A 17845-nucleotide genomic window follows, 5' to 3' on the forward strand; every position below is an offset into this window, starting at 1 on the left:
CATATAAATCTGTTATTGGTTGAAAATACCAATTATATATATAGAATTTTGTCATTGGTTGAAAACAAGATATATGATAGAAAAAAAATTATTTTTTGGTATCATAATTAAATTTTCAAAAAATAAATAAATGGTAAATTAATGATTCAATAACATATCAATATTTCAATCCTAACATTTCATATGTGTGGTTAAATATGAATTATAAAATAAAAATGTCAAAAAATAATATTTAAATATAAAAACACGAGATTATGAGTCTTTCACTCACATTTTCATATTTTCTTTATATATATTTTTATTTTATTATTTTATTTCCATTATTAGTTATTTTAATTTTACAATTGTAATCTTTTTAACTTTATGGTTTCTAAAATTATAATTTTAATTCAAATTAATGAAAATATTATGATTTTAAAGAAATTTATGAAAAATTGTGTTACTTATAATTTATCATTTTTATTTTTAAAATTAATTTTAATTTTAATAATATATAAAATATATATTTATAACATTACCGATTCGATCAATGAACCATAAATCGGTAACTTTTCTAATTTAATGACCGATTCGATTCTAAAAACATTGTTAAAAACACTATTATAATCATTTTTCTAGATTTTCGTAAAAGCCTTTTTCACAGAAGTGCTACAAAAGAAAACGCTTCCTATAAAAACAATTCGACAAAAAACATTATTAAACGGACTCTTAAAAAGTGCGTTTGACAGTGATTCTAGAAAACGTTTCTAACATTTTTAACACTTGAAATTTTTTATCTTTCAAGTATTAAAAAGGTTAAAAACACTTTCTAAAATCACTATCAAACACATTCAGAACTCATTTGGTAGTGATTTTAGGAAGCACTTTTAATATTTTTAATACTTAAAATTTTTTATTATTAAAAAAATGTTTTCTAAAATCACTCTCAAATGCACTCTTAGTAAGTTTCAAGTCAAACAATTTAAATATAATTTAACTTAAAATCAAATATAAAACACTACATATTGAGAGGGTATTTGATAAACCTTATTTTCAAATGCTCACATTTGAGTGAAGGTGATTGCTGAGAAGAAACTACTACTTGAAAAAGGCTACAAATGGTGCTTGGCTTTTATTTATTGCTCATCAGTACCCTTAACAGATACAGATAAAATTAAACATCACGAGATGCATGAAAAACAACATCCAACATCTACTCAAAAGCAAGGGAATGGAGGGAAAATTTTCAAAACAACTTCAGCTCAACTTCTCAATAATTTTGGCAAGGGCAGAGTAAGTTCCAAAGGCTGAAGACACAACGCCCACTGCAATAATCAGAATACAGAGTGATCCCTACACGATATAGCAAGCAAACATGTCAACAAAAGGAACTGGAACAGTCTGCTTCAAGAATTTAGGTAAATGTCAATGATGCATTGAGCCCTGGAACAAATAGGTTGATGTGATGTGGCCTCATGAACTGTATCAGCACCTTATATAGAGGACACTTCTAGGAAAAAATTTCATGAGCCTGCCTACTCACAAAACAGGATAACCGGTATATTCAATTTTTGAAACCTAGTGTATGATGGAAAGTTAAAACAAGGGTATCATAATCATAGCCCTCCTTAGATGGAACTTAGATGGGAATGGATTGTGTTGTGGAACAGTTGAATCCCATGAATTACTAATGATGGTAAAGCTTCATACAATTCATCAAGACAATCCAAATCTAATATGTTTTTCATAAGTTTGGATTGAGTATGGTCGTGTTTAGATCAAGTTCGTGTGAATCCACATAACCCATTTGATAACCAAGTTATTTTTGGGTCAATGTGCATAATACAAAATTGACCGCAAACAACCTATTTTATAATCATGTTGATTAGTCTAATTAGAACTATAACCTATTGAATCCATATTTAACTCATTTAAAATTTGATTTTGAATAAATAAGTCAATTGGATTATAAATATGTCATGTTTTGAGATTAATCATATTGACTTAAACAAGACCTTACTCGACATGATTATTAAATGAGTTACATGACATATTACTTGTAATTAGATGGTAATGAGGTTCATGTTTTTAACACTAAGTGTCATATTTGGAGGCCTATTTAGTTTGAGTACTAGAGTTTTGACATGACATGAACATGACCCAACAACCCAAATTACAACCCTACTAATGACCACCAACAACCTTTAGTAAGAGGTGTTTCCAAGCCTATTATGCCTAATAAATTACTAGTCTTGAAGAGAAGCCAAAAAGAAGAGGCAAAATATAAGGTTAATACATTTAAATATTAATCTTGTTGTTTGAGCTTCTAGCAAGGTAAGTTTTTTAGCTTAGGAAACAACTTAGAGAATGATTTTAACTATGGACCAATTTAAAAAAAAAAAGTGAGTTCTGTTGGGTTATTGTTATATGTGCAAAAATTTAGAAGAATCAGTAAATCATCTCCTCATCTGATGTGGGAAAGCTAGAGAGTTATGACACTTTCTATTTTCCATTTTTTGGCATCTCGTGGATTCTTCCATTTTTGGTGAAGGACCTATTCATGGGTTCAAATGGGAGCTTGTTTGGGCAAGAAGAGAAGGAAGGCTTAGAGAATCGCTCCTCTTTACTTTTTTTTGACCAATTTGCAAGGAACGAAACTGAAGAATCTTTGAAGGGGAGCAAAGCACTATCCAATATCTTAAGGACTCCTTCATTGCTAATAGAATAGTTGTGCCCTAAGTCCAAAAGTAGGGTCGTTGCAGGCTGCTGTAGTTTGAAGCTTTTGTCTCACATGTATATTTCCGGAGCATTGTATTTGTCACTTCAAATTGAAACTTTTCTTTCCCATCTATCTATCTATCTATCTCTCTCTCTATATATATATATTCTTATTTGCCTTTAAAAAAATGTTCTTATCATTTTTACCAATGCTTAAACAGATATTCATTGCTCATACCTGAAAACGTGTGATTTTTCCCCTCAAGATGCTTAGGAAACAAGCACATGGAAGTATTAAAGTCTGCAAAAAAAATAGATATCTATTAGCATGGAAGTATATGTTTCCCATTTGAAAACAAATGGGAAGGTAAAATTGCTGGAAAAGCTAAATGATAAAAACAGCACAAGAAAACTTACTACAAGCATTGTGAGCAAAGATCCAATCAATGCCATCACCAAACCTGCAACCAGATAAAAGGATAATGATGACATAGTGGAATAAAGGAGCAGCAAAAGATCAAAGGCTTAAATAATCCGAGGGTTATGAAGAAATGGTACGGAAGATCCAAATGGGTTCCACCAGATTTAAGTTTAAAATCAAAATTTAAGTATATTTGATAAGTTGCTTTTACTTCTACTTGATTTATTTGGTTCAATATGCTCTCTATGGTTGCTGAGGAGACAAAGGGAAATAATGGACCAAGCATCATCACAATCAAAATAGAATGAGAGAACTTACCAAAGAAGGGAACGGTGAGGCCCACAAGCAATGTAGAGATCACCAGGGCTGTTCTAATGAGGATTGCATACATGTGAGATTTGGATTGGTTTGAAGGGATCAACTCTTCCAGACTCATTGCTACTGGAGACATGGTTAATGCATATGTGGCTCTAATTAAGGAAAAATTTTCTGTTCTTCTTCTTTAAAAAAAGTAAAAAAAGAAAAAAAGAAAAAAATGAAAGAGCTCAAATGCTTTACTCTTCATCTGGAATTGGGATTTGGCCATAAGAGAAACAGTATAAACTTCTTTCATATGTTTTCATAAAGGAAATAAAGGGAGGAAATATGGCTACTATCATTTTCTAAACCATAAAAAGAGGGGCAAAATGATGACATAAGAATTAATTTTTACGCTTTCTTCAATCCATTATAGTTATCTCCACTGAGGGAGAGTGCCAAACTGCAATACCTACTCTCCACCTCCACTTTATTTCCTTTCTTTGCTACAATTTTTCCTTAAGGGCTCTAACTAGAAGGGGGAAAGGGGAATTTAAAAATCATTTCTTATCTCTGCATCAATACTTCCAGAGGGTTCTAATAAAGCAAAAGGAGTGATCCTTCTTTGCATAAGCTCTATTTTTCATCACCTGAAAATCTAATTATATTAGAAAAAGGATATTTGGTAAAAGGGTTAACTACCTGCAAAAGAACAAACAGGATATATAGATCAAAGAAACTGCAATATTATAGTGGAAGAAGTGATTTACAACATAGGTAGCAATAATTTTGTTGCATCTGCATATCGAAAAATCATGCTGAAGGTGACAAAATTGAGTTAAAACCCAACCCAGATTGGCATGTTTTAGTCATTCACCGGGGAACTTGTCCCTGCAGTGACTAGAGTTGAACGAAATTCAAATTAAGCAGAAACAAAGCTGACAAAGGGCAGGAGCAGATTAAAATCTTTGTCATTTGATTGTTTCTTAGATGAACTTATCAGTTAAGCCATTTAACTACATTAACATGCCAGTTGACGAAATTAGAACCAGACCAGCCTCATTTCCATGTCGTGACAGCTGGTTCAGTGTTAACAAGGTTTTTTCCTATGATGTACCAAGACAAGATGTTTAAAAAAGAAGTGTACAATGCCATGTTTATGGTGATAACTCGACTAATATTCCCTTACATTCCTCTAAGAGAATAATGGTTAGTCTAGGGATCATGTAACAAAGAACAAATTAGAGACTCTGAACTCTATAATGAAAACTTTCATGAGCATACCGTTGTCCACACTGCAATCTTAGAGGCAACCAAATCTTGGGGCATGTTAAGAGTGAATTGTGATAATGTTGATTCTCCAAACATTTGGTATCCCAACACAGCAACTCCAGCATATAAGAGAGTACAAATAGCAAAGCTGCATTAAGAATGGATGTTGACTGTTGAGTGCAAAGAAAATTAGAGGAACTTTAAAATTACAAGTTATTTTTAATTTAGAAGGTGGAGACTTTGGAATGTTTAATTAATGGCCCTCTCCTAACTTATATATAACATATGGTGCAGAAATAGTGGCAGGTCTTGGTATGACTGGTTTAAAATCAACAACACTAGGCTGGCATTTGGTAAAGCAAACTTGCAGGTTATAAATGGCCTAGGAACATCTTGAATTTTTAAACAAAGCAAAAGGTAAAAAATTAAACACATACCCTGATACTAAGGTCTAGTGACAAATAAAAAAATAAAAAAAAAAACCCAATTGTAAGTAAGATAGTTCATCATCTTCAAATACCTAATTAAGAGTACTGATGGGTATTGGCTTGGTTTTGCCATTGAAGTATAGATGTTTGGGAAAACAGCATGCCCTGAATAACAGTAGCCATAGAGACCAATAGCAACAGGAAGATTGGTGAGGTTCAGTACAGTCCCTTCACTTTGAAAGCCAACCTGATCTACTAGGCCAACCCAAAACAAGCAGAGGACCACCAATATCGAAGCAACAACTCCCCCAGCTGAAAAAAGAAAAAGAAAAAAAGAAAGAAGCCCAAACTAAGAATTACCAAAGAAATCAAGCCTCGGATATGATAATTCAGTCCATATACACTTGCAATTTACGTATAATGTGACTATGTATATACCAAGCTTCATAAAAAAAAATATTCAAAATCCATAAGACATAGCTACGTCTACATCTACACGATCCAATACTTACCAGAGATGTAACTAAGAACACTGAGATCTCGGAGCCAGACAGTAGGAAGAACAGCCAGGGCGGTCATCAATGCGAATAGATGGTGTGAACCTAAGTGAAAGACTCCGAAGTTTAAATGGGCATTTGGAAAGAGTGATGATAAATTATCACTCTCCAGAATTATATATTCAACACAACAAGCCTGCAGGAAAGAAGATGGTGATCATCAATACCTTGCACCTATGCTCTAAATGAACATCATACTGAGCACATGATTCAGAAACAAAATTTGATGAGAACAAAACTGAAAAAAAACGAAGGATACGAACCACCTCAAGAAAAGCCACCAATTTCCTTATATGAGAACAGTCCTTTCACATTTAATAAATGTCAAGTTACCAAGTGTTCCAAATATCATCCTGCTCTGAATTTTGATGATGCCAGCCATATAATTTTAATGGCAGTCATTGAACACACAGAAATATTCCAAGAATGTTTTGAGGGGAGGACCCCAAAATTAGACGTTAAAAATCCATTTCTTCAATCAAACTAAAATCTTTATGTTTGATTTTCCTACAAGAGACCCATCTTATAAGGTACTCATTAACTGCCACTAAGTCTACCCATCAATAGACGTTCTCCAAATTTCCTCTACTGTGCAATAAATCAACTTTCCTAATTAAATATTAACACCTTTTTATTATGCTAATAATTATAATAATAAAAATTATTATTATTATTATGATTATTGTTGTCGTTGACTCGTTGTTTTTTTTTTTTTTTTTTGCTTTACTTTTGGATAATTTTGAAACTATAAAATGATAAAATTGCCATAATATCATTATAGATCAAGATAGATATCTGTATCGCAAGAATCTGAAAAAATTGTACCACCCATAATCTTCTGACGGATTTTTTTTCACGAGTCGTCACGTCTAAACTGTGGACTCGACGACAAATGTGTAGGCCCAATTCAACCGAATTATTATAATATATATATGCCGGCTCACTTTCTAGCTCCCTTTCACATCCCTTTACCCATTCCATTGACGTGACAAAACCTCCAAAAATATTTATATTTGCTTAATTTTTCCTTGTTTTCATGTGTTCTTCAATTCACAAAGAAATACTAAAATAAATGATAAAAAAATAGAGAAAGTACAATAATAGAACTACAAGTAAAAAATAAAAAATCCACTTCCATTATAACGAACAATGAAAATTTCCTTTTAAAATTGTATTCTATATTTTTCTAAATTAATTTTGATATGCTTAATTTATTGAGCAGAATGCATCAAAATTTGTAAGCACTATGAATTTGATGCAAAATTAAAAAGTGATGTGATTTGATGTGAGCATCAAATTCGAGGGTATAATTTAGAAAGTCAAGCGGCTGCACTTACATAGAGTTCCACGTATAGTATTATCTGCAGCCACAAGTAAACAAGCGAAAGAGCGTGAGAAGCCAGTCATGTTTGTAAGGTACGGAGCTTAATTTAAGGAAATTGCTATTTAACTTGCATGGTGAAGTTTTCTTTTTTCTGAAAATACTTTGAAAAGTTGAAATAAATTAGAAAAATTAAAAAAAAAATATTTTACATTTTTATTTATTTATTTATTTGTGTTAGATTTGAACTTTACTAATTCTTGATATGTGACCTTATTTTTTCAAGCTTTAATATAATAAAATCTTGATAATGTTTTTTTTTTATTGAATAGAAAAAAAATCAAGGTATTTGATTTTTTTTATTTAATTAAAATAATCTATTGATATCAATTAATATATTATTTTTAATTGAATAAAAAAGTTAAAATGTTTTTTTTATTCAATTAAAAATACAAACTCCCCCTTCCTTTACCCTTGTTTACCTAGAAAAAGCAATCATAAAAAAGATAAATACCAAATATTGCTAAACCAATTAAAAAAAATATATAGAATTTTTAATTCGGTTAAATTCACAAGTATCTAAGTTTTGATTAAATGTGCATAATCTTCATTAATTTAAAATTTATTAGATATTTTTTTATTATTTTCATTTGTTATTTTTTTATTTGGATTTCCTTTCATAAGTATCATTTATAAGATTTCATTATCCTGAAATTTTTAAACAAATTTTAAAGTCATTCTCCTTTTTGTTTTTATTGTATGTTTATAAGATTTTCTGTAGTTTATATAGAAGTTATTATTATTATTTTTATTTTGAAAATAAAAAATATCCAACCGACACTAACCTAATTAATTGTTTTCCATACTTGCTGTGTAGTATTCTTTGTTACTCAAAAAGTTGATGACAAGGGGAGATAAAAAGGATAGAATAAGGAGACTCACCGAGATGGCAAATCGGCCTGTAGTACCAAATGCAGCTTGGCCAATGTCTGGGTAAGTTTCAAGCCCTGGAGCACTATCCAAGCAGTAACGCAAGAGAATCCCAGTGTAGAATGACAGCAATGCGAATATAAGCAGTATTGATAGTCCAACCCATCCCCCTTCTTTCACCGCATATGGAGTAGAAAGAATTCCGACTCCACACAATATATTCATCCCTGCACATTGCCAATGTAAACGTTTTAGTGCAAGATTTCATATGATCATTACAGGAAATATACCCGCATCTGTTATTTCTTGACGACTGCAGAGACCCATGTCATCATTGTTGCTTTCAGGGTACACATGGACACTATGAGAAGCAATCAAATCGTATGTGGCAATACATTTCTTCTTTCCTAGAAGTCTCAGTACTGTTTTCTTTCCCATTTGCAAGTTTCATCAACAAAAAGGCATGGGCAAATTGTTCATGTCTCTCACACTGAAAGACACGGTGAATCAACTTGCTGACAGCTAGCCGGTTTTTTGTCTGTAAGTTGATTTTTCATGTGAACCATGTGCAATCCTAGCCTTGTTTACCACACCTTAGTTTACAAGAGGTATTGGGTAGGTTTCTTTTAGAAGCAAATAAATAAAGCTCATAAAGATACTTCCTATAGTATAAGCTCAGAGAGGAGGCAGAATTATTTATTTTTATTTTTATTTTTTCCCCTTTTGTTTATTGTTATATTGATATAACAAATCAAATTAATCCATCAGATCTGAAGGTATATGTTTGTTGTATACAGAAATTAGGCGCCAATTAGTAAAAAATGAGATGCAGAAAGTTGGAAGCACAGAATTAAAATTAGCCGAAAATTAAGACATTTTGTCTGTAGTATTGGAGATGGCACTAGAAGACATTCAACTATTCAAGATCTCGGTTTTTAAAGAGTAGCAAGCTGAACTGTAGAGAATTGAGTAGACGGTATACTAGTGACATCATCAACCCTATCTTTAGCCACTAATTGGAGAGAGAGGGGAGAGACAGGTGGCCCCAGAACCAGCTATTCAAGTTCATCTGCAGGGATGGGCCAGTATATTCAACACTATTTGACTGGCTTTCATGTCCGTGCAGTTGAAGGCCCACCAGAAAATTTTATTCTAACCGGTTGTAGGAACCCTTAGATGGCAAGTTGGACGTCGAGGGTAATCTAAAATTTCTTACACTCGCACACATGAACTGTGTATCTCAATCAACATCTTTTCCATACCAACAACTAAAACCACTCCCATTTGTGGTTTAAATGGATTTCTTCTTATGTTCTGTTATGCCTAGGAGTCTACTTCACAATTATCATGGGTAAATTTGTCCTACATACTGTTTAAAGCTACAGATCAATAATTTAGATGCAATCGATACAAAACAATCAATGTTAGGAATTCACTAGATTCATTCATCATTGATAATTATAAATAAAATACGAGTGAAGATTCATTCGTCTTTTGATGTTGCAAAATTTAAGAGGTGGGAGAGCCAAATAAAGTCAACTGTCGATTGAGTATTGGAGTTTTCTCGTCAGGGATGAGGTAGATCCTCATCTTTAGGCATATTATAAAAACGTTCAAATTTTCTTGTCCTGGAGTTGAAGTAAAAATTAAAATAGATCAAGAGTCGTGAACAACAACGTATCTTTAAGGCAGATGCAGTGTGTCGACTTTTGATTGATCTCTATTAAATGATTCTACCCTATTTGATCCTGAAAGATAAGGAATAAGCATGAGTATCATACCATTTAGCACAGCCTGTCCATATGAGCTCTGGCGTGAAATTGGAACTTCATGTGAGACCTTGTGGGGTTTTTGATCTAGACCTGCCTTTTTTATATAAGACCTTCTTGATGGAATTGGGGGAAGCAACGAATGAGAACTACGCCTTTGTTGCTCCTGTTGCTCATCTGCTACTGATGGCAGCAGAGGTTTTACCAAAGAAGACAATACTTCAGGTGTGTGTCTCCTTGTTAGTGATGAGGAAAGAAATGAACTGCCTAATCTTGACAGGGACGGAGTGCCCAAAAACCCAATACTTGGAGACGGTACACTACTGTACAGATCAATAGATTGCCTGAAATGTAAGTAGAAAAAACAATGAGGATTTGTAGATTCGCATTGAAAATTTTAATATAACCATTACATTGGGATTTTATCAAGAACTCATGACCTATAATTCAATAATTTGCATAATAATTGCAAACTTTTGAGAAAGCAACAAAGATTTTGTAAAAATATTCAACAATTGATTTTGTAAAAAGATTTCGACAACATCCAGTGTAGTTTTAGGACAAATTATATGCCTCCCGGAACATTCATGCTTTTCAGCAAAAACCAAGCTCAAAAAGCACATTGCTTTCAGGATATCTGCCTCAATAAAAGCATATTCGAAAGCAAATTTAACAGATATGATAAATTATATATACAACACAAATGTTCTTTTTAGGAAGCTTACAAAGAGAACCTGCCAAATTCAAGCTACCAGAAAAATTATCCATATGCTGAGAAATTTTCCTACTGGAAGAAAGGAAGCCTCAAAAATTAAGCATCTAATAAATTCATGAAAATCGAGGATAACGGAACGAGAAAAGAGAGAGTATACCTGTAACTTTGAGGCCATGAAGTATTGTAAGAACTGGGTTTGTTCTGCTGCTCAATTTCAGTGGAAGAATGGGAGGAATCCGAATCATGTCCATCATTATTGCCTCTGTTGGACATGTTCTCTTCATCCTCTTCATCACTCTCAATGTAGAAGCTGTGATCCGAGACTGAATTATTCATTTTGTTTCTGATCTTTCACTTCAGAACGCCTTGTTTCTGCAAAGAAAGGCCCACAAACCTTACTACTCTGAAATTCCACCTCTCTTAGATAAGAAAATAAAAAGGTAGATCACTCAAAGAATGACCAAAACCTTTAGCTATGCATTCTTACATTTTCAATAAATCCAACTAATAACTGGATCTAGGGTTTAAAATGAAAACACACAAAAGCAAAGAAAAAATATAAACTGATCCTTTAAATTTGCATACCTTCAATATATAGGACTGCCGAACCACCTCAAAATTTGGAAGCTTACTTTACAAGAGATTACCTGCCAAAATGAACACCAAATTCTAGTAAAACGCATAATCATTCCAGAAATCACGCAACAAAGAAAGAAAAAAAATTCAAAAATCCAAACAATTCCAAAATAAAAATAAAAATTACATGCTAAAATGATCCTTAATCAATAAATAAGGACAAAAATGGAATTCAAAAAACAAGGATTTTCACAAATTTTATACCGCAAGTTTGAATTCTCCAAAATGAGCTTAGATTTATTCAAAGAACAGAGACATCGTCACTATATATAGATATAGATGAAAAAGGCATGTTATATTTTACGGTTCAAATCCTCTGCAAATCAATTCCGCACACTTCCTCAAACACCTACTCCCTCCCTGGTATACGAATTCATTCTTGCTCCGCAAGCTATAAAACTGAACTTCTCAACTTCTACGAATTCATTTTTCAAATAGCAAACAATGAAACGACGATATCATACATACGTGCAATCAGAGCTCTGAAAGCGAATGAAAAATGAGAGATACAGTTATGGTTTATGGAGAACCAAATCTGAGAGAGAGGAAGGAGAAGGAGAAGAAGAAGGAGAAGAAGCAGAGAGTGTTTTCCGTTGCAGTTTCTTCCTGCGGTGGCGTCATCTATTTATAATACTAGTCTCATTCGTATCGAAAGTGAAGATGACGACGACGACGACAGTGAATATCATACGCGCGCGACTGGGTCTTAACGTGCTACAAACGCCGCTACGTCAAAGTCCAGCGCGGTCGTTGCTGGAAACCTTAATTTTCTTGCTGATTTTACTTTTTAATCCATACGCTTCCCATACCTTTACCTCCTGATGTATTTTCATTCTGGTATATTTTGAGAAAAATTATGAGAAAAAAAAATAGAGAAGAAATAAAAAGAAAAAAAATTCAAAAAATAAATTTAACATTAATAAATTATTATTATATATTTTTAAAAATTGGTTTTGCTTATTTTTTTAGTGTATATAAAAATAATTTTAATTATATTAATTCATTTTAGATTTTTATATGAAAAAAATAAAAAGTTTTGGACATTTAAGATTTTAATATACTCATTTTTTCTATCTATATTTCCAATTTTTGAGGAGAAAATATGCATATATATTTAAGGGATAATTGTGTTTTAAACTCAGTTGGACCCAAAAATTAAGTTTTGGTCCATATAAGTTCAACTCAAGATATGGAGTAAGTGTGAAAATTGAGAATAAGGATATGAATTTTTCATCTTTTCATAAATGATCTTTGCTCACTATGAAAAAAAAAAAAAGTAGAAAACATTAATTTAAATTTGATTCATTTTGTAAACCTTAATAAAATTTAATATAATTTATTGATTTGAAAAAAAAATACACCATTTTTCAAAAAAATAAAAATAAATTATTATTATTATTTAAAAATCAAACATCTTAGAAAATATATATTTTTAAAATTTTGTATATAAAAAATAACTAAAAATATGTCAAATTTTTTTTTTTTAAATTATATATTTTTAGAATATATTTTTAAAAAAATAATAAATTTTCAAAATAATTATTAAAAAAATTAAAATAAAAAAGTTTGTTAAACATTATGGTAGAAAATGGTTTTAAATGGTATATTGGTTTCTTCATATTTTATATCGTATCTATCAATTATGAAACTTATATGGACCAAAACTTAATTTTTGGACTCTGGGTCCAAAACACAATTATTCCTATATTTAATAATACCTAAAATGGATATTTTATTAGCAATTTATTTGTACAGGTGTGGATGGGTTGCCACCTATGAATATGATTAATTTGATCATACCAAATGTACACATAGATTTTAGGTTATGCATATTAATTTTTGCCTTTGAAATCGTGATGAGTAAAGTTTGACCCTTCTAATTAGCGGCGGATATAATGTATTTGTTATGAGTATGTCCGGGGACTTATGTCCTTTCTGCATTCTATGGAGCTATACAACTTTATTAATGCAAGGCCTTCAATTGCATTAACGCATGGTAATTTTTGTATTGGTGTGGGTAATAGTCAATACCCATGATTTTTTCATGGTGAGTAGAGGTCTCACTTATAGTGTTGTCATGGAAAGTGTGGATTCATAATTACTTCAAGCATAGAGTTTGACTTCAAGGGTGCTTTGCGTTTCATGTGGAAGCTTAAATTATTTGTAATAAAAAATTCTACCTAGCCTTCACCTCCTCAAAGATTCTTATGAGAACGAAAAGTAATTTCCTTTTCTTCGGATTGGTGTAACTATTATGCTATGATGCGACCATGTGGTCACTTTGGTGTTATTTACTAATGGTTCTCTTTATGTCTCTTGTGCATAAAGATTTTGGCTTATTATTTAAGAGGATTAATAGTTGTGCTAAGTAAACATTTTCTCTTTCTTCTCCTCCTTTGTTTGCTTTGCTTTATTTGTCTTGATCAACCATCATCTTGCGTAAACATTTTCTCTTTCTTCCTCTCTTTTATTTGCTTTGCTTTATTTTCCTATTATATTTTGTTTTGTATTTTTGGTTTTATTAAGATTAAGATGAACAAAATATCTAATGTCTTATCATAAATATAAGAATAGAAAACTGTAATACAATACTATTAGAACATGTCATCTCATAATTTCTTTATATATCACATAAGAGATTGTTTGGGTTCATTTGCGCCTCACAAAACTTGCTAGAAATGGTGGAGAGAAAGTGGAGAAATCAAGGTAGAGAGAGAGAATGACAGACTTTTTGTTAGATTTGAATTCCAAATGGTTTTTTGAAGGGAATAATTGGTCAATCCAAGATGTTAGAATTATGTTTTTTCCTTAATTAAATTCCATTAGACTTTATTAGGATAGTTATACTAAAAAAATTTATTAAGCCACCTTTAAAGGAAGGATCAATGTTTTTGCTTTGTCTAGTTCAATTTAATTTTTATAGTTTAGAGATCGGTTTTGAAAATGTGATAAATGGTTGATGATTTGTGCATTTAAATATGTTGTATATACTATGTATAAATTGAGATTTTAAGATGTTTTATTTTAGACATAAGTAATGATTAAACACATGTTAAATTAATAGAGATATATTAGAATATTTAAATTAATTAGGGGAAGATTGTAGTAATAAATTGAATCAAAATTTGTGTAAGTAGAAAGCTCAAACATATTATTTGTGTTCCACAATTTATTATGATAATTAAGAGTGGTAGATTTACATAATTAAATCACAAAAGGGAAGTGAGGGAGGTGAGAGTAGGGTAGGAAGTTTTATCTCATTGTATGCGTAACTTGGTTTTCTTTTCCTATTAAGAATTTATATATCATACATGATCTTGTGTAATATTTATATGCACCATTAGTTTATCATGATGGGTTGTTGTTTGGATATAACATTGAGGTATCATGACTTTAATTCTGTGGAGGTGATTCATTGTATGTTTACATGGAAGAAATGGTATGATATTTAACATAGGATAGATAATATATGAAGGATAAATTAATGTGGAGAGTTATATGTGAGTAGTTGTAGGATTGTATTTAGTTTTATATGTTTTGTGGCATTAGGGGTCCTTGGATGGAAATCCCAAAACCCTTCAAGGAAGACAATTTGATGTGGTTGTATAAAGTTGAGTTGCTCTTAGATCCTTTTAATCCTTAAAGATATAAGGTTAGTCATATCCTTAGGTTGTAGTTTCGTAAGACATGATGTTGGTCCTGCTCTTGGGTATGGTCCTAAAAGTCATAAGATATGACTTATCCTTATATAATGACCTTTACTTTTCCATGTAGATATTGTTAATTTACTTTAAGCCTAATTAGCTCTCATGACTTTAAAAAACGTCTATATAGTTAAGAAGAGCTTATACACATATAATATTAGTAATTTTTTTCCCTATCCAATGTGGGATATAACAACCACCCTTATGCAAACATGATTTTTTGTCATGTCCTACAAGGTTATGAAACCAAACAAACAAATACTTTTTATGGGGTTAGAGAGACAAAGGTCTACATCAAGGTTGTAAATTGATTTTGATATCATTTGTAATAACCTACTCTTTGTCATGTAGATATTATCTGCTATAAGTTTAAGGGCCTCTCAAGACTTTAAGGTGTCTACATGGTTAAGAAGAGTTTATACAATTATAATGTTAAGAACTTTCCCCCATATTTGATAGGCTATCACATCTTAGGTGATAGTCTGAAAACATCCAATCTTTCTTATAAAGTATCATGTTAGAACATTGATATATGGTATTTTTGTTGGTGAGAGTTCTTAGGTTATTGTGTGTGAAAGAATGGATGAGGCAAACAAGAGATTAGACCACCCACTACTTTTGTTCATGTTTGAGATTATTATGTGTTAGACAATGATTAATACAAAAATTAAAATGCATGTTACTACATGCTTTCCTTAGTTTGATCGACTTTCTTGTGGATATACATGAAATGAACATAGATTTTCCCTTTTTGGGCTTTTGTCTTGATAGTAAAGGGATGACTAAGATATTTTGGATGTGGAATTTAATATGTTTTGTAATTTATAACTTTGGTCACCTGATGCGGACCATGCACATAGGATATATATTGTAAAACAACTTTTGGCTTATAAAATATGATATAATAATTTTATATGATATATTTAGCAGCACCTAATTTTAAAAAAGCTTTCATGTTCATAAGTTACCATATCCTTAAATTCTAAATGAATTAAGGCAAGACTTATTACCTCTTTACCCTCAAATTGTGGACTCACTAGTTAAAACCACTATTATAGAAGATTTATTAATGTTTAGGTCATGACAAGTAAGGATAAGGTGGATTTGGAGATAGGAAGTTCCATCATGAAGATTTTGCACATGTATAAAGGGTTTTTTGAAGCGGAGTTGAGCTCCTCATAGCAACCCCCATCGCCCCTGTTTAGAGATGTGGTTTATTAGTGAAATCTTTTGCTTGCTTACCTATTGGTTAAACTCTATCATGACTTATGTATTTGGCAATTTTGAACTACAATGCATTGGATATGTTAGTGAACAATATCTTTTATATTTACAATGTGAAATACTCTTGAATCAAACATAATCAGTACTTCTTGTCCTTATAGGGATGAGAGGTTTCCTTTCAAATGCTTTGTTAACAAATGAGGATTTAGATTAGTGTTTGGTAGCCAATATATAGAGAGTTAATGTTTTCGAGTCTTAAGGAAGCCTAATGTTCCTTGCTACTATGGCTTTCTTAGTACTTTTGGCTCCATGTTGGTGTTTTACTTGTTTGCCCTTTGTTTCAAAGTTTCTAACTTTTTTTTAGCTATTCAATTTCAACTTTAAAACCACTTAAGTTACCTTCCTTGGATAGGGAGAGGAAGGTCAAGACCAAGTGATCGTTTGAAGTTAATAATTAGTTAAAAGATAAGGTATTCTTCTTATGTTCTATAAATTGTTCACAACATTTGTAACCTTGGATTTTATTTCCCTAGTGTTTAGTGTTTCTTTTACCCATGAAGGGGTTTCTATCATATCTAAAAAAAGGTATGTGCTACCCTTTCTTGTTTTTGTGTTTGTGTGTGTGTTTTTTTTTTACTATTAAAAGATTAAAGAGGAAAATAAAGTACACCTCAATTAAATAAACCCTTCAAAAGGTAAATCCTAAATTTCTACCTCTAATATTGGTGGGTTTGCTAGCTTGCATTGTTGCTATCATTTATTACACTTTGGTAAAGATGGTCAGGAGGATGGGTGACCCACTTTTCTTATGGATTGATGAGATAAAAGAAATCCTTTCCCCTTCATCCCTAACTAATATCTCTTTGGAAGGTGACCCACATGAAGGTTCTTTGAAAATCCATAACACCCTCTTATTTTTCTAGTGATGTTAAGATATGGGAGAAACAAGAAGGGGATGTTTTATGTAATGGTCAAGATGTCCTATTTTATGAGGAATTACATGATTCTAGTGTTGAGTCAATCCTTATGTGAAAGATTCTTTTGTTTCCCTAGGTTCCTTTAGTATTATTCTTGATTTTTATCATGTTTTTACTCCAAGGAAGTGTAAGTTCCTTTAGTGTTATTCTCATTTTTGGTCATCTTTTTACTCCATGGAAGAAAGCAATGCAATATCTCTTCTAATATTGTTCCTATTGCTACCACTATAATTAAACAACCATTGTTACTTGATGGTTTAGTTCACTTGGCTTGATTGCCCAATTTTTCATTATAGATGGATCAATCAACCTTGATAATCAAGCACATCCATTACCATTTTGATTCATCTTTTCCATACGTTGTTTGTACACATGAATTTCTCTTGATGAAACATATATGGCCAAATTGAAATTTAATTAATTTAAGGAATGTGCTACAGTCTCTATTTGATCCTCTAATTCTTCTATTAAGGAACTTGAATTAGGCCTTAGCTTGGTTTGGACCCCGACATATCTTCTTAGGCTTGGACTTTGGCTTAGATGACGTCTATCAAAGACACAAATGTTTGATCTTTAAATCTTTAAACTTGTTCTTTAAATCTTCGAACTTGATCTTTGAATTTTGAAGGCTTTGAAAAACTTTTTGAATTCATTAGGCAAGGTTTCCTCAAGTCTTCTTTAGTGTGAAAGTTTCCTCATGCATGTTAGTGTGTTGAAAGTTTTGGAATTAACCTTATTTATGAGGATTAAAAACATCATATTTGGATAGTTTTTTTTTTCTTTAGAAATACTATTCCTCAATTAAAATTAATATTTAGAGAGATTTGAAAGACCATATTTAATAGTGTTAACCATATAAAACATTATTTTTAATTAAAAATAATATTTAAAGGCATT

General features: G+C 31.5%; 1 protein-coding gene across 4 annotated transcripts; it reads right to left on the reverse strand.

Annotated features, from left to right (window-relative positions):
- Positions 1-1081: 1081 nt before the first annotated feature.
- On the reverse strand, positions 1082-11809 carry LOC100249618 (amino acid transporter AVT1C). Of its 4 annotated transcripts, none has more exons than XM_059742217.1 (14): positions 11512-11809; positions 10993-11054; positions 10565-10779; positions 9705-10036; positions 7936-8150; positions 7010-7033; positions 5628-5808; positions 5208-5427; positions 4700-4835; positions 4094-4117; positions 3437-3578; positions 3115-3158; positions 2936-2998; positions 1082-1332 (listed from the first exon to the last, which is right to left on the reverse strand). In XM_059742217.1, the coding sequence occupies exons 3-14, from the start codon at positions 10741-10743 to the stop codon at positions 1237-1239; spliced, it is 1656 nt and encodes a 551-aa protein (XP_059598200.1). In that variant the 5' UTR covers positions 10744-10779; positions 10993-11054; positions 11512-11809; the 3' UTR covers positions 1082-1236. The 4 variants fall into 4 exon arrangements, with proteins under 4 accessions (XP_059598200.1, XP_059598201.1, XP_059598197.1 ...); XM_059742218.1 differs by having other exon boundaries at positions 11508-11809; XM_059742214.1 differs by having other exon boundaries at positions 11348-11809.
- Between the last annotated feature and the right edge of the window lie 6036 nt (positions 11810-17845).

Source organism: Vitis vinifera, chromosome 13 (assembly GCF_030704535.1).
Source record: "Vitis vinifera cultivar Pinot Noir 40024 chromosome 13, ASM3070453v1".
NCBI classification, from domain to species: domain Eukaryota; kingdom Viridiplantae; phylum Streptophyta; class Magnoliopsida; order Vitales; family Vitaceae; genus Vitis; species Vitis vinifera.